The sequence below is a fragment of the Camellia sinensis genome, chromosome 5 (genome assembly GCF_055761805.1).
Source record: "Camellia sinensis isolate YWXY chromosome 5, ASM5576180v1, whole genome shotgun sequence".
In the NCBI taxonomy this organism is placed as follows: Eukaryota; Viridiplantae; Streptophyta; class Magnoliopsida; order Ericales; family Theaceae; genus Camellia; species Camellia sinensis.
Genome location: NC_138965.1, coordinates 205087861 through 205108663, shown reverse-complemented (window position 1 = coordinate 205108663; position 20803 = coordinate 205087861). Strand labels below are relative to the sequence as shown.

The 20803-nt window shown below is 33.5% G+C and overlaps 2 protein-coding genes across 2 annotated transcripts; one reads left to right on the top strand and one right to left on the bottom strand.

Annotated features, from left to right (window-relative positions):
• The first annotated feature begins 250 nt into the window (after positions 1–250).
• On the top strand, positions 251–7043 carry SBH2 (sphingoid base hydroxylase 2). Its single transcript, XM_028204113.2, has 2 exons — positions 251–857; positions 6302–7043. The coding sequence occupies exons 1-2, from the start codon at positions 636–638 to the stop codon at positions 6851–6853; spliced, it is 774 nt and encodes a 257-aa protein (XP_028059914.2). The 5' UTR covers positions 251–635; the 3' UTR covers positions 6854–7043.
• Positions 7044–15258: 8215 nt separating this feature from the next.
• LOC114263560 (protein PHYTOCHROME KINASE SUBSTRATE 1) lies at positions 15259–19879 on the bottom strand. The gene is made up of 2 exons (XM_082871313.1): positions 18125–19879; positions 15259–15408 (listed from the first exon to the last, which is right to left on the bottom strand). Exon 1 carries the CDS (start codon positions 19651–19653, stop codon positions 18376–18378), a length of 1278 nt encoding a protein of 425 aa, XP_082727439.1. The 5' UTR covers positions 19654–19879; the 3' UTR covers positions 15259–15408; positions 18125–18375.
• Positions 19880–20803: the final 924 nt, after the last annotated feature.

Below are 20803 nucleotides of genomic sequence, written 5' to 3'. Positions count from 1 at the left end.
CCACCCGAACATTCATTGACCCGAGCAAGGATCCTCTAGAGTTTTTTTTTTCCTAAAGTTTCCTAGAGTGGTGTGTTGTATGGTTGAGATTTAATGACAAGTCACATCAATTTTTTAACATTAAATCTCACCCATACAACACACCACTTTAGGAAACTTTAGGAAAAAAAAACTCTAGAGGATCATTGGTGCATTGACCCCCTTCCTTCACTTTCTACTAAAGCCACCCTCATCTTATTATAACTAACATCAACGGTCAATATTGATTGTTGACAATTCATCAAATCTCACGTCGTCACACACAGACACCCAATCAAATCCCTCTTCCCCCACGGTTTTCATCAGAAACTTCTATTTTTCAATATCTTAAAAAAAAAACAAAAATCCCCAACCCTAAGACAACGAAAGCTATAAGAATATCTTCTTCTTCTTCTTCTTCTTGTATGTATTGAAGAACAGAGACCAGATTGGTTAATCAAAGTTTCAGGGTTAGGGTTTTTCAATTTCAATTTGGGGAATTTGTCACCCTGTTTTTGAAAATTCCCCACTCAAAACCAAAGCTTTGATTTTTCTCTCTGCGTCCCTGTTTTTCTTATATATAGTCGTTGTAGAGACTGAGTATTCATTTCTTGGCTATGGAGTTTGGTGTATCGGATGAGTTATTGGGGACTTTTGCCCCAATTTTGGTGTATTGGGTGTATTCTGGAATCTATATACTGCTGGGATCTTTCGAGAATTATCGATTGCATTCGAAGAAGGACGAAGATGACAAGAATTTGGTGTCGAAATGGACGGTGGTCAAAGGTGTTCTTCTCCAACAGTTCGTTCAGGCCGTGGTTGCAATCCTATTGTTCACGGTACCTAATTTATACTGTTGTATCTTGAAAATATTTGTTTTCCATGTGATTTCTTCATTATTGCCTTATTATATTGCATGCTTTTCTGTTTGGATGGGATGATTTGGTGAGAAATTATAAGAAATGGTGAGAAAGACAACTCCTTTCTCATGTTTGGTTTATAAGACCATCTCCAAGGCTTCACCAAACCTGGCATCAAATTTAAAATTTGGTGAAATAGCTACTTTTTTGAGCTCCAACGGTTTCACCAAATCGATATGAAATCGAAAATTCACCAAACCTTTCACCAAAATGAGAACTGGCGCAGCATTTCACCAAATCACTGTTTTTGACCGTTGGCGGAGACCAACCGGTCGACCAGCCTATTGATCGGCCGGTTGACCAACCGGTCGACCACTAAATGGTTCAAACAGTTCAAAAAAAAAGTTCAAACAGTTCAAAAAAAATAAAAAAAATATTTTGCCTTACCGGTCGACAACCGGTCGTCCCGGAAAAAGGTTCAAACAGTTCACTAAAAAGGTTCGAACAATTCAAAAAAAAAATTTGCCTTCACCGGTCGACGAACCGGTTGTCCCGGCGCAAATTTGATGAAAATTTGATTTGATAAACCATTGGAGCCCTCCGTATTAGAATGAGAAAAAAGTCACTTTTTTACTCAGATTTGATGAAAATTTTGGTGAACCGTTAGAGATGCTCTAAGTTGGGTGAGAAATGGTGAAGAAATAGTGTGAAAAGAGAACTCCCTTTTGGTAAGTATTTCATTTCTCACCCAAAGTGGTGAGATTTGGTGAGAAACAAGTTGATTGGTTGTAAAATATTTATAATACTAATATTGTCCTTTAAAATGCAAAGGAAGAAAAAGAATTCCCACTCATATCCCTCTCTCACATAAGTTGTTATTTTACTCATCCAAACATGATAGTGAGAAACTACAATAATTTCTTTTCTTTTCTCCAAACAGAGTGTTACTCCTTTGGTGATTGATTTATGATTGTTGTTGAAGAATTAAGGGTTCATTACATACTTGTTTTTTATATCCATGGTGTATGTTGTTTCGTCATGATATTATTGTAGAGGATAACAACTAAGAGATGAATTAGCACTGGCCTCATTTGTCAACTATACATTTTAGCTAAAAAGTCAAAAAGTTGATATAAGTTGTCATATCACTCTCTTTCCTGTTCTGCTCATTTTTTTCGTAAAATGTCAAAAAATTACTAAAATAGGATGCTTCCAAACGAGGCCGAAATCTGGGTAAATGTATTTGAGTCAAAATAGTTTAAAATTAGTGGAACTAAAATGGAATATTTTAGTAACAATAGAAGTGAAAATAATGAAGAAGTGTTGAAAATAAGGAGATAACAAAAGATGAACATTTTCGTTATTTAGGTTCGAAAGTTGATAATGATGGAGAAATTGGAGATGATGTTATTTATAGAATCAAAGGACGTTGGTTCAAGTGGAGAAGTGCTTTTGGTATATTATGTGATTGACAAAACCAACAAAATTGAATGGGAAATTTTTTAGAACAACTATGAGACCAACAATGACGTTTTAGGGGACGAAATGTTGGGATGATGATGATGTGTCGATGGATGTGTGGTAAGACTACGAAAATTAGACTTAGATAGGAATTTATTTATGAAATGGTCAAAGTAGCTCCAATAAAACAAGCTAAGATGGTTTGGTCATGTTAACTGACCATATAGCAAACTAGAGAAAAGAGTTAAACTAGGTCATTGAAGATTTACTTTTAGGCTTCAGATGTAGGATGCTTAGGTTTCTCTTTATTATCTTGGATTGTTTATCATATGATGTGAGATGGAACAGGTGTTCTAGTGGAACTAAAGTAGAATAGACAAAGTGGTGAAGTACTTGTGTTGTACAGTCACATTATTCCTATGAATTTAAATTTAAATAAATATAGCACACTTTATTGAGGTTGGGTCATGGGCAAATTTAGTTATATGCTGTGGCTCCTAGTCCACCTTAGCAGTTTACTTGAATTAAAAAAGAAGAATTTAGCCCACCAAAAAGCTGCTATTTGCTTTATTCTTTTTTGATGCAATTTTCTTGTTTATACCTGCATTCTGGTTAACAACTTAAGAATTATTGGGTTCACATATTTATTTAAAGGGAACAACAAAGATTGTTCGTTAAAAAGGGAACATCAAAGATTGCTTCTTCTTCTTCTTCTTCTTCTTCTTCTTCTTTTTCTAGTATTGTATTTATCTATTTATAAAGGATTGGAATTTTTAAATTGTGGGAGTAATACTTCAATTTAATTGTGTGTATATCATGAAATTGTTAATTACATGGAACCATTGTTAGGAGGCCTATGGCCAAACTCTATTTCTAAACATTAAATATATCTTCTTCATGAAGAATTGATAAGGGCTGGTGTCAATTAGAAGCCATTTGCAAAGAAATTGTTCAATAATAATTAATGATATTTTTCATCAAACACTATTAAAAAAACGTCACTAATTGTTAATTTTTAGTGGCAGTTTGAAAATTGTTATAAAAAAATGTCACTAATTATAGTTTTGACGACAGTTTAAAAAAATCATCATACAAAAAGTCTCACTAATTGTCAACTTTCAACGATAGCTTAAAAAATTTATCGCAGAAAAAGTCACTAATTATAAGTTTTAGTGAAAATTTATAAAAATCGTGACAAACATTAATTGTTAATTTTCAGCAACATATGCAAAAAATTATTTTTAAAGAATTTACTATGACTTATTTTCAATGATAAGGGCTGGTGTCAATTAGAAGCCATTTGCAAAGAAATTGTTCAATAATAATTAATGATATTTTTCATCAAACACTTAAAAAAAGTCACTAATTGTTTTTTTTAGTGGCAGTTTGAAAATTGTTACAAAAAAATGTTACTAATTATAAGTTTTAACGACAGTTTAAAAAAATCATCATACAAAAAAAGTCACTAATTGTCAACTTTCAACGATAGTTTAAAAAATTTATTGCAGAAAAAGTCACTTATTATAAGTTTTAGTGAAAATTTATAAAAATCGTGACAAAAAAAAAGTCATTAATTGTTAATTTTCAGTAACATATGCAAAAAATCGTCACAAAAAATTATTTTTAACGAATTTACTATAACTTATTTTCAATAGAACTTGATGGGAATTAAGTTCAACTATTGACCTATTGATAGTTTATCTTTTTTTTTTGCTAATATTTTGAATGTGGAATAAATGAATCAGATTTCTATTTTATTTGCTAGTTTTTTTCATCAAGCTCTCTCTCTCTCCATTTTTCTGACAGCATTTGTGCTGGCCTCCTATAGGAGCTTAAATTACACAGAGGAGTCAAATAGAGGGCTAGGCCACTGCTGTAATTTGTGTGCTGGATTAAAATTTTTTGGGAAATTCATGTTGATTTTTATTTTAAAATAATGTTCATGTTCATTTGATCAAGTTCTATCTATTTCTTCTTGTATACTTGCGTTTATCTGCTTAATTTTAATCAGTCCTTGTAAAACATGATTGTTGTTCTAATATCTTTGTTAACTAGCCTTGGTTTTCAGTAAGTTTAACCAGCATTAATGCATGTGTTGCATGTGATACTTGTAAGAAATTGCAACATAAAGTACCTGACTTATGCACGAATGTAAATTATAATCAGAGTATGTACATTTGTCATAAAACAGACTACAACACAATCTGAAAGACATAGTAAAATTAGCGTACAAAATTTTATTAAATGCAGTCAAAAGGGTAAAGGCCAGTGCAGTAATTGTCTGTACATAACATATGCATGTAATGTGTATATACTATATACATGTAGAGAGAAAAGGGATTTGTTTGAATGATTAGGCATAGACTTGGGAATAGATATTGACAGTTGAGGCCTATAAAGGTTTCTGTGAATGAAATCACTTTTTCTTCTTCCGTATCATCAATTGTAAAGCTCTGGCTTGAATAAGTTTTTATAGTAGCTGACCCAAGTACTATTTGCAAATAACAGCAGCACTCAAATTAAATGCAATGTCAAATTGTATGTGAAGAAATGAGCCCCGAAAACAGCAAAATAACCATTTGCAACTCAGTAGTGGAGCTAATGTTTTAATACCTGGTTGTCTGTCACCAAATTTTAGGGTAGAGACATCTTGACATCATCTTAAGATCCCGATGTACAAAGGCTTAAAATAACAAAATAAATCACCAAAACTGCATCCGTCTATCACTATTCTATTGATACATTTTGTAGGTCTCAGCAAGGCCAAGGCCTAGTCCATGACAACTTCTTCATGTTCAAGATGCTGGACCAGATCTCACTATTGGGATTAGTCAATTAACTGGACATTACTACATAACCGTTACTACTCATTTATACCAGTATGGGGTATATTATACAGCATCATTATGTTTTATATAATCAACTAGCTTAAGTCAAGTAATCCATCTCTCAGTCAACTTTATAATGCCACTTCTTATGCACAATAAGCTATGTTCTAACAGATATTGCAATAATCATATTCTTGAGATGAAGTTTTAACTTTTAACCACTTTTGGATTAGCAACACGTTTTATGATTCCATTCTAATCTGTACTGTTACATTTATGAGAGAATGACATCTCATATTATGACAACATTTACATATCACACACTTCTAACAAATTTTTTTAGTCAAATAGGTGAGGAGAAAATTAAATAATAAAACACAGAAAAGCACAATAAAAATGATGATAGTATTAAACTCTAGTAAAAGTATCCTTGAAAAGTAAATGAAGTAACTTGAAATATACTCTTGTACAAGGATGAACAGGGACTTGAAGACAAATAGAGAGAAAAAATTATCCAGAGCGAAATTTGTGGACAAAATACAAAGTTAGATATCGAAAGAAAAGAGTACGTCGTAGAGTGTTAAAATGGACTGGAATTTGTATTAGAATAACATAGAACATATAGTATGATTCTGTTTTTAATCAATTGGGAAAAAATTCATAAAAATTATTAGGTTCGTCAAAATTAAGGCATGGAGTGGAAGAAAGTTAGGAAGGATTGCAAAGCAGAGTTAATCATGAAGAGGAGCACACTTTGTGGAGCAATTTTGGAACTGTACATTAGTTTTTTTAAGTGGGCCTAAATTGAGTATCATTAATCATTAATAAAAATTTTAAACAAAATTCTTGTTTGCAAAGTGAGCCTAAATTGGGTGGAATTAATAAAAAAATTTTGTTAAATTTAGTGCAACACTTGGCCATCTATACATTTGTATATATTATATAGATATAGAATCATAGATAGATGTTAGGAGGTTTCAACACTTACTAGTAAACATTGACATTGATATTGGTGCATTCTGAATTTGCATGTTTGTACTTTTCTCAGCATTTACATTCCCAAATTAATTGCTGATTTATGCATGATTGAAAGATGCTTTTTTGATTGCTAACGTACTCTTTTTTCGTGTGTAGGTTACTGGAAATGACAGTGAGACTACCACAGGTCAACAGTCTTCCTTTGTTCTATTAAGACAATTCTCTGTTGCAATGGTGGTTTTAGATACTTGGCAGTATTTCATGCATAGGTACATGCATCATAACAAGTTCTTGTACCGTCATATCCATTCTCAACATCACCGGCTTGTGGTCCCATATGCATTTGGAGCTCTCTATAACCACCCATTGGAGGGTCTTCTTCTTGACACAATTGGCGGGGCCCTATCTTTCCTCCTCTCCGGCATGTCTCCTCGAACTTCCATCTTTTTCTTCTCCTTCGCTACCATCAAAACCGTAGATGACCATTGTGGGCTATGGCTTCCGGGTAACCTCTTTCATATTTTCTTTAGAAACAATAGTGCCTATCATGATATTCACCACCAGCTCTTTGGAAGCAAATACAACTTTTCACAGCCATTCTTTGTCACATGGGATAGAATTCTAGGCACTTATATGCCTTATTCACTTGAGAAGAGAGCAGGTGGTGGGCTTGAAGCAAGACCTACTAAAGATTGTAAGGACAACTGATGATGAACTTGATGTTTGTTATTATTGTTTGTTAGAAAATATGTACCACTAGTGTCAGTTTTTTATTGTTCTAATTTTTCCCAGTGCTTTTGATTGCTTATATGATTTGTGTATATATTGTTGTATTATTGGTTTTCTTTTGTCTATGTAAGTTTTTGATACTCATCAATAATGGATGTGAGAGCTGAAATCTTGGCAGTGGTTTTATTGTGGCCCTTGCTTTGTTCTGTTAGAACATATCTCAGTGGCCATGAGGTCTGTCTAAATACTTTCTCCTGTATTCAGATCATTTTCCAATTTTCTAGTTTAAATTATTGATAATTTGTTTATTATTACTTCAACCCTACTTGATTGAGACATGAGGCTAAGTTTAGAAATGATAGTTGAACAGAATTAAGACATGGAAAATGTACTGAAATCCATCTTTGAGTGTTACAACTTACACTTTTTCTTGAGTTGATATATATTTGTAGAGATGCAGTGACTGGTAGTAGATATGTGCTCTTTCTTTTTCCAGAAAACTTTACAAGAAAATTATGATTTAGAACTTACATAAAGTGAATCTGAATTAGAATTTTGAGTTTTTAGCATTGTGTTCTTTTTCTTTTGTTTTTGTAACCACACGGTCAGTGTTATGTGCTTTTATGACTGTGGTCACAGTTACATTTAACATTAAATTAATATGGACAGAAAGGAGTTGTCAAAGTTCAATCAACGGACAACTACTTGCCTTTCAATTCTGCAGTGACCAACATGCTTTACTTTTTAATTATTCCTTCCCTAATGAAGATCTTTGACTGAGAAATTGTTAGGGTTTACTCTTGAAATCATGTTTGGTATTTTGTTTTTATATTTTGTTTTCTGTTTTTATATTTTTAAATATTGAAAACTTATAAGATAACAATCATGGTCTTTCTTCTTTTTTTTTGGTTTTTGGTTTTTGTTTTGTTTTGTTTTGTTTTGGATTGAATTTGGATATCACTTAAAGCACATAATTAAATCTAATATTTTTGGCACACTCTCAAAATGTGTGAACAAATTTATTTTTCTCTACAGTGGCAGCTGGTTTCCATTACTAGAAAATTTCTTCCAGCTATAAATTCGGTTCCTTTTGTTGAATAATATAATTGGTACAAATGTATTAATTTCTTTTTGTCGTGGTTTTAGCTACTTGTGCTTTTCAATACTCACTCTGTGACCCCATCATTCACATGCTTCCCTCCCTCTGTCAAACTCTTAGATGGTTCCCTATGTAAAATTTTCAACTGTTTGTCTGATAAGCTTTTTTTGGGTAATTAAAGTTAGGATTAATTACATCAAAACTTCCTCTCAGTATTACTTTACCCCCCTTCATCCCTGAATCCGTACCTATTGACTCCATTAAGTATGATTTTTTTTTTAAAATTTTGTAGATAAAGTGATATAGTGATATTTACTAATAATGGAGGGGTCTTAGTGTAATTAACCTTTAAAATTATGATTGGCTGTTTTTTTTTTTTTTCAATTTTTTTTTCTTGCTTTAAAAAAAAAAGAAAGAAGAAGAAGCTTGCAACATATAACCGGAGTGCCCTTCTCAGAGGCACCTTTTAAATTTAATTAAATACTAGTGTTCCACCCGTGTTATGCATAGATTGTGTTTACAATTATTTATATATATGTGAATTGTGATTTTTATTTTTTTATATTTTATTTTATTTTTTTTTTTGCATGCGGAAAAAGAAATATAACAAATGTAACATATCTTCAATCAATTATTTTATGTTTGCTTTTATTCAAAATTGAAAAATAATGTACGGGCAAAATTTATAACTAAATTAAGGAAAAATTTATTCCTAACGATATTTTTTTACATCTGTATAAATACTTTAAAAAAAAACCTGAAAAATATAGTCAATATAAATATTATACATTAAGTAAAAAAATGTGGTTAGCAATTATGCTTATATAAATTTACTATAGTTTTAATTTCGAATTTAAAAAAAATAAATTTGAAATCATTTTATTTAGTTAGTACCAAATAGAATTTTAATATACAAATTATTTTTTTAGATTTTTTATAAAAATAATTTAACAATCTCACCACTAACCATAATGTATAAGACAAGTTGAAAATTGTGCGGTAGTAGGTATGAGAGAAATAAAAAAGACTTGTAAGTTGAGAAAAATCAATAAATGCTGAGGTTTTTTTTTTTTTAAATCAAAAAATTAAAAAATTAAGATTGGAATAATAGAATTTGCACAAAACTTGTTAGTTAGAAACCACATTTTCCTTATATAATATATAGATAGAGAAGGTAAATTATTACCTTTTATTCTCAAACTTTCAACTCAATTTTATTTTGGTCCGTAAGTTTTTAATTACAATAATTATGTCCTTAAATTGCAATCCGGGTTTCAAAAGTGGCTCAAATGGCCAAAACGACGTCGTTTTGAGTACAGAACAACATAAAAATGGCCAAAACGACGTCGTTTTAGCCATTTGAGCCACTTTTGAGCCACAAAATTTGAGCTACGAGACATTTTCCGGGTTTCATTGTAATCTGCTTGTTATTCCACCATTTAAAATTCGAGTGCTAATTAAAATATGAATGTGAAGAGTCAAACTAAAATTTGAATAAAATTTAAAAGTAAAAGATACAGGGTATGTTTGGTTTGTGTTTGAGAGATGTGTTTTAGAGATAAAACGTACGAAAAGTTGTTTGGTTTGATTTTTTTCAAAAGATGTTTTGGAAAATTATTTTGAGAGAGAGTTTTGAAAAAAATGATTGATTTGATGGGTGTGAGAGAGAGATTTGTTTGGAAAACTTGTTTGGTTTATAAGTTTTGAGAAATTTTTTTGAAAAAATTTGTTTGATTTGATTACTTTTAAAAACTTATTTGTAGAGAAAATTTCCCAAAATTTTTTCAGAAATACAAACCAAACGAACCCACAATTTTTTTTTTTCACTTATTAGACACTTAAACGTGTTCAGTTTTCATTCACATTTTAGCAATGAGTGACAAATAAAATTTAGGCCAAGTTTGGTATCTACTAAATAATACAAAAAATCAAAAAGTCACTATCCTATTTAAGTCACATCATCTTATTTAAATCACATCACTTCTCTAACAAATCACATCAAACCCAACCCAAACCCAACCCATATAAGCCAATAAGTCAAAAAATGTACCTTTTTAGAACATCTCACGTGTTAAGATGGGGTTACTTTTTAGAAAAATTGCACTTCAGTACATTTGTAAAAAAAATTATAAACCAGTAATAAACTTTATCAGCTTAATAATGAAATTAATAAATTTTTTCATGAATTTATAACCATTTCTTCTTTGAAGATTTGTCTTGTCTACTATTGTGATCTATCAAGTCATGGACCATCTATTTATAGGGTGGCTATGCGTGAGTATGACTAACACATGGTGGATGAGAGTGTCACAGTCTCTCCAAATGACATTCCTTTGCTTTCATAAATCCTCATTATTATTAGAACAACTATACTATAAATTTATAAATCTTATTCACAAAAATAATGAGTGGTTGAGATTCATTTGAACCCATGAAACATTAATTAAATCTCAATTTTACTTTCTTTTTTTTACTAAATTTTGAAATAATTATTTTGAATGAATGGATGTTTTATTATAAAAATTAAAACTATGCTCAATAGATTGGAGAACTCTTCCAAATCCGCCAATTAAACATATTTGGAAGTATATATCAGAAATAAAAAATGCAATAGACTCTAAATAATTTATCAAATTTTTTATCAAACCTTACACATGAGTCATGTGAGACCCATACACATGTGGATTTGTGTGAATCCCACACCCACGTGAGAGATTTGATAAAAAATTTAATAAATTATTTAAAATCTCTAACATTACTCATAAGAAATAGATGTTTGATCTACCATGTCATGCCAACAGTTTTTTTTTTTCTTCAATTGTTCTTTCTGCAAAATAAGTGGGGGTTGAGTTTAGTTAGGGAAGCATTCTTTATTGGCTGTGGTTTGCCTCTAGTCCACCATCCGGACTAGAGTGTTCAATCTGACTTATTGGGCTCACTTTTTGAATTTTTTTTTAATAATTTGAACCGTTCATATGTTAAGATTTGTTGGGTTCATTATCTTTGTAAAAAATCAAGTCAATCGGATAACGATACTTTGTATTCGGATCACTTTTTTATAAACCATTAATTTTCTAACCGTTTATTTTTTCCAAACAAAAGTGATCCGAATATATAGTATCTGTTGTCCAATCGACATGATTTTTTATAGGAATAATATGCTCAACAAATCCTAAAATGTGAACAGTTCAGATTATTTAAAAGAAATCCAAAAGTGGATCAAATGAGTCCAACTGGACCAGACTGTCTCAGATCTGGACTGGAGACAATCTGGACCCGTTATGTATGCCATGACAAGCAACCCAAAAAAGGCCCAAATGTTAGTACTATATTGGCTTGAGTTCAAGTCATGAAAGTTACCTGAAAATGAAAATAATAGGGAAAATTACCAAGAAGTCTCTTTTGAAAAACGTGTAATCTATTTAGTCCCAAAACTTTTTGTTTGTACCCAAAAGTCTAATAACGTTATTCTTTTTCTCTGCCTTTCTTCTTCTTCTCTTTGTGATTTCCAGCGATCGTTGACGGGTAACCATATCTTGCTTCTTCTCTTTCTCTTTCTCTTTCTAATATATAGTCATCGGCGATCAACGACTACCATCGATTGGGATTCACCAGCAACCACCGACCGCCGACTCCTTACCTCACCTACGGTAAAGAAGATATGTTTCCGACGAAGAAGATGAAGAAGATGAGTAGATCTACTTAGTTCTACATCAAATCCAACTAGATGTAAACAAAAAATAGTTGCCGGAGTACAATCATCTCTCTTTATTCGCCTCTCTCCTTTGATCTTTTTTTTTTTTTTTTTTTTTTTTTTACGTTTTCTCTGCTATACACTTCTCTTTTTCTATTCTAATGGAGAAAATTTTCAAATTTTGAACAAGTAGTTTTTGAGTTTTAATTACAAGCGGTGAAAACTGTAAAATTTTGCAGTTTCAAATTTTTTGGTGCTGGAATGAATCATGGTTTAAAACTGTAAAATTTTGCAGTTTCATAACATTCTTTAGAACTGTAAAATTACAGTTTCATAAAATATTTTTCAGTTTGATTAATAAGGATAAATGCTTAATAAATTTTTGCTTTGAAACTGTAACATTTTATAGTTTCAAAACTTATTTTTCAATTTGATTAATATTGGAGATTATTTGCTTAAACTTTAACAAAATTAAAAAATAGCATATGTTTTTTCCATTATTACTGTTTTTTGTGGTTTCATTTTTTTTCTTTGTAGTTTATCAATATTCAGCACATTTTACTATGTTTTTCGCTCTAATTTCTCCATTTATTCTTTTTTTTCTGGCAATATTCTAGACATTCCGGTGAGTCTCTAGTGATGTTCTTAACGTCCAGTGAACGTTCTGAACATTTCGGCGACTTCCATTAACGTTCTTAACACTTCGGTGAACTTCCGGCGATACTCCGGCGACTTCCCGGCGATACTCCGGCGACTTCCCGGTGATGTTGAATATTCTGACGAGTTTCCGGCGACTGTTTGACGGAAGTCCAACGACAGTAAGATGTAACAGTGTCTGTAAATTTAAAAAAAAAAAAAAGATTTTTTGGGAACAATTAAAAATGTATAGGACTAATTGGTGCAAATATTTTGTTTGAGGATTAGTTGGGTCTTGAACTTTGTACATGAGACTTATCAATAAGTTTCCCAAAATAATATTGGGTACATTTTGTCCTCAAATCTCACTTTAATAAGAGTTGTGTGTAAATTTTTTTTTCTTTCTTTTTAGTACCTCGGAAAATTATAAGAGTTTCGTGTATTGAAATTATTTTTTTCCTTTTATTTTTTGATGGAGTGTAAAAAATCAATGGAACATTTTTATGAAACAATTGTGCTTACTAAAAAACTCAAATTTACACCTAGAACAATAATAACGACCCCTAAAATATAAATTCTAGATTTATCTCTAATCACATGAATTATAACATATCAGTTGTTGATTTGTTAAAAAGTCAACTAATTAAAACCAACCCTTTTGCCATATTAGTGTGAATAAATTTAAAAGTGATACCTGAAGAATTTCTATCCTTACTCTTCAATTATTTAAAATTCAAGTGCTCTTTAGGTTTTAAATTGAGAATACATATATATATATATATATATATCAAAATTAAATTGATAAAATTAAAAAGAGAAAATTGATGATAAATCAAATTTAAAGGGTGTATAAAGCATTAGGTATAGTGTATTTTTTTATTTTTTTTATTAGTGAATAGTTTGGTGAGAGATCCTTGCAATTGTTTTGAAAGGCATTTTGTTTTTAATTTTATCCCTTAATTTATCTGTTGACTTTTGTTTCCTATCTATTCAAATTTCTTTCTATCTGTTCAAATTTTTTCCTATCTGTTCAAATTTTATATCTATCTATTCAATTTTCTTCCTTTAGTTGTTCAAATATCTATCCAAATTTTATTATCTACTCAATTTTTTCTATATATCCGTTTAAATCTATATATCTATTCAATTTTTCTCAGTTCAAATTTTATTATCAGTTTAATTTTTTACTTATCTGTTTGAAACTATCTATTCAATTTTTTATTTGTTTTATTTTTTTTATCTATTTTATTTTTTTATCTGTTCAAATTTTAAACATATTTTATGATTTGGTATCTCTCTCATCCTTTATCTGTTCAACACAAAAACAAAAACTATCTTTCTTCTCTCTTTATCTCGCTCTCTCTCATCCTTCATCTGTTCAACACACAAACAAAAACAAAAACAGAATTCATTTGTTTGATCATCATCAACAAAAATTTGTCTGTTTGATCATCATCATAATCATGATCATCATCACCAACACCAACACCAACACCAGATCAACTACAACAATCAACAACTAAAAAAAAAAAAAAAATTTAATCTGAGCTACAGCTCAAAGCAATATATAAATATATAACTTTTAACTGTAACAGATCTGATATAAAAATGAATCTAAGCTACACACACACACACACACACACACATATATATATATACATATATAACAAATCTGATATCCGAGATCGAAGGAGACCACACAGCTTTGAGATCTGTGTGGATCTGATGTGGCATTCCATCTTCCGAACCTGATATCGGCGACGAAGAACCCTAAGTGCGGCGCCATGGATGTAGCAGAGAGAGAGAGAAAGAACGAGGCATGTTACCAGATCTGGTCTGTTCGAATCATTTCTCAAACAGTATAGATCTGGCCATGGCGGAGCTGTGACGGACACCGTGAAAAGAGTCTAGAGTCGACAGAGTAGCTGTGGTGGTGGTTGGCAGTGGAGGTGGCGACGGCGGTGGGTGAGAGTTAGAGAGAAAGAGACAGCGTCGTCGTAGGAGAGAGAGTGTATTTTTGTCATTTTAGAAAGGCTTGTCATTGTGGACATGCTCAAATAACGAGGGGACTTTTGAGCATAGAAAACACATAATTAAAATTTTCACCCGAGTATCTAATTAAAAATTCAGATTTTATTTTGTTATAAGGTCTTTTTTTTTTTTTTTTTTTTTTTTTTTTTTTTTTTTTTTTTTGGTAATTTCCCTCCAACAAAAATGGACAACTTGATTTTTTAACAAAAAAATCTTTCATGTGCAACTCTAAACCATGTGAGAAGATGTTAAATATTTTTGGTAGAAAAATCAATGTTTGTACCAAAATTTTAATTCTATAGAAAGAAGAATGGAAGGAATGTTTCAATCCTTTTTTGATTTTATCTTATGGTGGTTAAGTGTACACATTTCATTTTGCAGACATTCCAAAAGATTGCATTAATGTTTGAATCTCTTCAATCTCTTGCTTGTGGTCCTGGAAAAATATCAAAAAAAGTTTCAATATCTTCTCTCTGTCTCATTTCTCTGGTAGTATCACTGCAATTTAAATTTGATACAATTTAATTTTATTAATTATTAAGAATTATTTTAAAATTAATTTTGAGTGACGAGAGTGGGATAGAAGTTTAAGTTTGAGGGACGAGAGGGGGGAGTTCACCATTTGGACTAGATTGTATCATTGTGGGCTCTCCATGTCATATTTTGATAATTTATTTATGTTTTGGATTATTTGGTGGATCGTTCATATAAAAAAAAAATAATAGAATTGATTCAAATTTTATAGTCACATAATTTTATCTTATTTGTTTCAATATATATATGCATAGATGGTCTATTTTCAAAATCGTACATGTTTTTTTTATTTTTAAGAAAAAATATGATTAAATTATATAATTATAATTATCAAATTAATTTTTTTTATTATATAGATGATTTACACATAATGACTCAAAAAATAAACACATCAGAATCAACAGCTCAACTTTTGACAATCCAAGAAAAGTGGTGCTTTCTAAACCATGAGACATCCACAGGAGAATACAGAATTCAAAAAGCAACTTTGCCGTGTACGTTGTTCGGCGAAACTGAAAACAATCCCGTTGTGTATTAAACCTGTTAATATATTTTATGTTAGTGCTTTAGGCTTTAGATTAGTGCCTTTACTTTCGGTTAGTGGATCCACTTTTGGCATGATGATGTTTGTAATTTTCTCTCCTATATAACGGAGAGTGTACCTCTTTATTCATATTACATTCAATACAACATTTCAATACACAATTCTTTCTCTTTCTTTATACATAAAACTTTCATGGTATCAGAGCTATAAGATTTAGGCCTATACTCCTTTCTTTCCGGCGGGCAGCCGGCCGGCAACCTTGCCTTCGCTGCCCGCTGGAGTTTTTCAACACATACCTTGAAATTTCTTCGAGTCCACCACCTTCACGCCCAACTCCTTCGAGTCGCAGTCCTTGTCTCACCAAGCTCACCCAGCTCTCTCTTTCTGAGAAGAAGTATGGCTCAAATACATGTGAAGCTCCTCCAATAATAGCTCTCTCTCCTTCTGAAAGTTGTAGAGAGAGAAGTAAAGTAACTCCCAACTCAGTCCCCATCAACTCCAACTCAGTCCTCGTCGCCCTCCTCGACTCCCATTACACCGAGCTCGCCAAGCTCGTTGAGCAAGCCCTCCTCTTACCAACCCTCGAAGCCATAGTAAACAACCACAACATCACCATCTTCGCACCAAAAAAAAAAAAAAAAAAAAAAAAAAAAAAAAAAAAAACAAAACGCAGCTCTTGAGCGCGACCTCGACCCCGAGTTCAAACGATTCCTCCTCGCACCCGGCCATCTCTAGTGTCGGCAGTTTCACCTCGGTAGCAGTTTCTTCTTTGGTCTCTTCTTCAGCAACAATCCAGCCTCTTCTTGCTTTGGTGTAGGCATCTTTTTGAAGCTAAAAAAAAAAAAAACAAAACAAAACCGACACACATAGAAGACCAAACCCATCTTTGGCATGCTCTTACTTTTGTTTTGATGAGATGGCTAAAATACCATTGCTGCAGCAAGCTCACCACCGCCGGTTTCCGATGGCTCTTGTCAGGAACACCGCCGATCTCATCCGTCTTCTGCCGACGCTAATCTCGCCAAAGCATCTCAGATCTGCATATGATGATCTGTGAGACAGCGTGTTTTGGTGAGACACATGCATGACCTCTCTATCTATCACCTTCTCTCTCTCCACAGGGGCAAAACCCAGCTTGCCCATGGCTGCCACTCCAGGTGCCGTCGTTGTCACCGGCGACCAACACCACCGGTAGCCTCATCTCCGAAGCTCTCTCTCTCTCTCTATGCACCGAGCCACCACCGTTACTGCACCGTCGTCGACTGTTGTGAACCACCGTCGGCCACCAAAAAATTCTCTCTCTCGGCATCTCTCGGAAACACCCACATAGCTCACTCTCTCTGCAACTCTCTAGCTGGGTCTCTCAATCTACAACGCACATGGGTTTCTCTCTCTTGGAGGGGCCACCCAGTCAACCGACTTCCTCCTTTATTTTATTCGTTACCATATCCTCCACTACCTCCTTTTTTTTTTTTTTTTTTTTTTTCTAAACAATATTTTTGAACAAACAAACCCACAAACCATGTGCTGGTTTTACCCAAATCAATGGGCCACCCTACACCCAAATCACTGTCTCTTTCATATTTTATTCATCTAATGGCTGGCACCCTCATGGGTTGGTTTAAACAAACCGTGGGTCCCATTATCACTTTATTTTATTTTATTTTATCTTTCTTTTTCCATTTAAAAAAAAAAAAAAAAAAAACATCATCCCTTTTCTCTCTCGCAATTTTCTTATTTTAACATCTCAGTTGGTGAGCACCATCCATTTTTCCATTATTTTCTTATTATTATTATTTTTCCACCAAAAAAAAAAATAATAATAATAAATAAATCCATTCACAACCAACTCGTTTTTCATCCTCTACCATTTTTTTTTTTTTTAACATCTTCACTCTGTGTTGAGCTGTTTTACTCCACATCTTCACTCCCTTTGTTTCAACCTCAAATAGGTTTCTATCTTCACCCCTATTTGAGTTTGAGGGGGGGTTATACATATATCATGGTGAGCACGGTTACACACCCTGCGAACCACCCAAGCCACCCCATGGCGCACTCCCTAAGTCGCCCCCTTGGTGCACCACCACAAGCTTCTACAAACGGTCCGACATGACCCCATAAACTGTCCCGACATTGATTCCGGTCAGCTGCTACATCGGTCCGACATGACCCCATAAACTGTCCCGACATTGATTCCGGTCAACTTATACATCGGTCCAGCATGACCTCGTAAACTGTCTTCTACAACGGCCTGACACGACCACACAGTGTCTGCTACACCGGTCCGACATGACCCCGTAAACTGTTTGCTACACCGGTCCGACATGACCTCATAAACTGTCTCCTACAACGGTCCGACATGACCCCATAAACTGTCTGCTACATCGGTCTGACACGACCATACCGTGTCTCCTATCCTGTTTTATTTTATTTATCAGTTTATTTTTCTGTTTTGTTACTCTCTCCAAACTCAAGTTGGTTAGTACCTATCCTCCTTGAGTTTGAGGGGGGCTGTTAATATATTTTATGTTAGTGCTTTAGGCTTTAGATTAGTGCCTTTACTTTCGGTTAGTGGATCCACTTTTGGCATGATGATGTTTGTAATTTTCTCTCCTATATAACGGAGAGTGTACCTCTTTATTCATATTACATTCAATACAACATTTCAATACACAATTCTTTCTCTTTCTTTATACATAAAACTTTCAAAACCAAAAAAATAGGCACATCCAAACCATCAATTTCTTAGGTTAAAACTTCACTCATAATCAACAATGAAGACATTGGTGATAGTAAGTAGCAAAACAGATTTATTTTCTAAAAACCCATCAACCCTACCGATAATATATCTATCGATCATACTTAGTAATCGAATTCTATATTACCCAATGCGCAAAAAGCGCGGAAGCACGCGCAGAGTGTGAGCAGGAGAGCGAGTGTGCATCAAAATCAATGCTTGTCAGCTAATTTTCCGGTTGTAACTGTGTCACCGGTCCAAACGAGCCCAACTCGCGACCGTGCGTTCGCGGGTCAGGGTTCGCCTTTCCATTTGTCCGGTAAGCATCTCCTGCGACTCTGACAGCTTTATGGCTCTTACAACTCAACAGTATGCCAGAACGCTGCCTGTCTGCTTCTTTACTAACCCCAGTTTTCTCATTCAGACCCATTTTTTGGGCTTTTGTCACGACTTCCGAGGACGTTATTAGGTCCGCGGTGTCAGACATTGCTGAAAAATCAACAGCGCTGGCCGTGCCAACGCTCCACTCTATGCTTGCCTCACTTGGCGCATAACAATTCGTCGGCGTGACACAACTGGACATCCCATCCGAGGCCTGTCTTAGTAAATATGGGTAATTAGGATTGTTTTTTAAGCTCTCAATCTCGAATAAATCAGAACTTGCATCGCTTTCAGCATCGGTGTGTATTATTATTCCATCAGACCCTGCCTGGATTTTCTTCTCCAATACCGGGGATCCAAACACCTCAAAAAACTCTCTCTGTTTGTCATCATCGTCGTCGTGTTCTTGTAAACGCGCTTTAATTGCTAGATTTTCGGCCTTCGAATTCAAGATTGGGAAAGTGAAACCATTTCCCACCTCATCAATCTTCATGCAATGCAACCGGGATGCATTGATTTGGGCTAAATCAACCGTGTGGTGGCCATTCTCGATATGTTTTTTTGAAACCGTTCCATCTCTTGTCTTTGACTTACTTTCACTAAATTGTTCATCAGTTTCAACAGAGTCCCTGTCGTTGCAAGAACAATTGCACCCGAGACAGGCAAGAAGACCCTTCTTGCCATGTATCTTCTTAGCGTTTCTCCGGGGCGAATTTCTCACAACATTTTGCAATAATACATTTTGGATATTCGAACTTGATTCCGAATAAATACTTGGAGTTCCTGGTTGAATTTTGGGCTTCACAAGGCCTATTTCAACCGATTGTTCGTCCTTAGCATACTTGTACTTGATTGCGCCAACTTTAAGATTTTCATCATCCACATGGTTGAAGTACTTTTCCGCTCCAAAAACATCGATTTCGCCTTCTTCTTCTGCTTTCTTTCTTCCCAAGTAAAGGTTTTCGTGTGGCGTGATGATGATGGGATTCGGGCTTATATCTGATTCTGTGATTTTGCGTAGATAGATTCCTTCAGAATAGTTCACGCTGCGGAGGTGATTTTTGTTAACGAAGGATTGTGAGATGTTTTTGGTAGAGCTTGATGTTAATTTAAACAAATCCATGGAGAGATTTTTAGAGAAAATGACACAACAGAAACAAAATTCTGATAAAGAAAGAAACACAACCAAACAGAAGAAGATAAAGAAATGAGAGCTTGAGTAGAAATTGAGAGGTCTGTTTGGAGGAAATGAAAAGGAAGTAGAGAATGGTTTAGGAGAAGAGAAGTTTTAAACCAATGGGTTTATTGAGAACCATTTGTTTGAGAACCAAAGGGGTCATTATTTTATGCTTAAATTTACAGTTAGTCAAAATGGTTGTTGTGGTGTTACAAGCTTTTCAACACTATCTATGGATATAACCATGTGACATTGAATAGGCTAACCACCATGCTTTTAAATTGCGGTATCGGATAAAATAACGGTATCAATCGTGAGATATCGGTATCGGTAGTATTGACCTGTACATATCGGGAATCAAGTTTCACAGCCATGAAATTTCTTAACCATTTTTCAGCACTTTTTTTCCCGTTGCGGTGAGTATGGATGTATCACGACTTATGTAACATCTTGAAAAACAGTTACGGGTAATGGAACCGGTTGGTTTACCAGGGATTTTCAATCACAATGCAATATCGGTGGATATTCATAACGGGACTTTGATTTTCCGATATGTATCTACTGGTACACTATGTACCGGCTTTTTTTTCAGAATCATGTTAATCACATATAGGGGTGTGCATAATACCGCCGAAACTGTACCGAACCGCACCGCTAAGGCAAATTCGTTATTATTTGCCAATCGAACCGCTGATTTTTGGTAAGAAAAATAACAAATTCTAGTGACACTTTTATTAATCCACCGGTTTCAATTTTTCTTCCAACCGCACCGACCCGCACCGCTATTAAATCATGTTTTATAAGATTCTAAAAATTCTTTTTTACTTAAGTTTGCTTGTTGTTCTATACCTTAGAATATAGTATTACATTACTGCTCGAGGGGAATTCAAGATGTCAGTAATCCAAAATAAAGTTGAATTCCAATTCACTTTTCAATCTTTTTTTTTTTTTGGCCATGTTGCAAACTTACATCAGCTCACTTTTCAATCTAAATACTTTTCAACAGTAAACATTTTCAATATATTGTAAACCCTGAATGATATTAATTTTATGTATTGTATTTGATCATTGTAGCTTCCACAGATGCTTGTAATGA

Bases quoted from the DNA above. Each gene is read 5' to 3' on its own strand.
- SBH2 (XM_028204113.2), top strand. From the start codon at position 636: ATGGAGTTTGGTGTATCGGATGAGTTATTGGGGACTTTTGCCCCAATT. The intron at 858-6,301 runs GTACCTAATTTA...TTTCGTGTGTAG, and splicing joins TTGCAATCCTATTGTTCACG to GTTACTGGAAATGACAGTGA.
- LOC114263560 (XM_082871313.1), bottom strand. From the start codon at position 19,653: ATGGATTTGTTTAAATTAACATCAAGCTCTACCAAAAACATCTCACAA.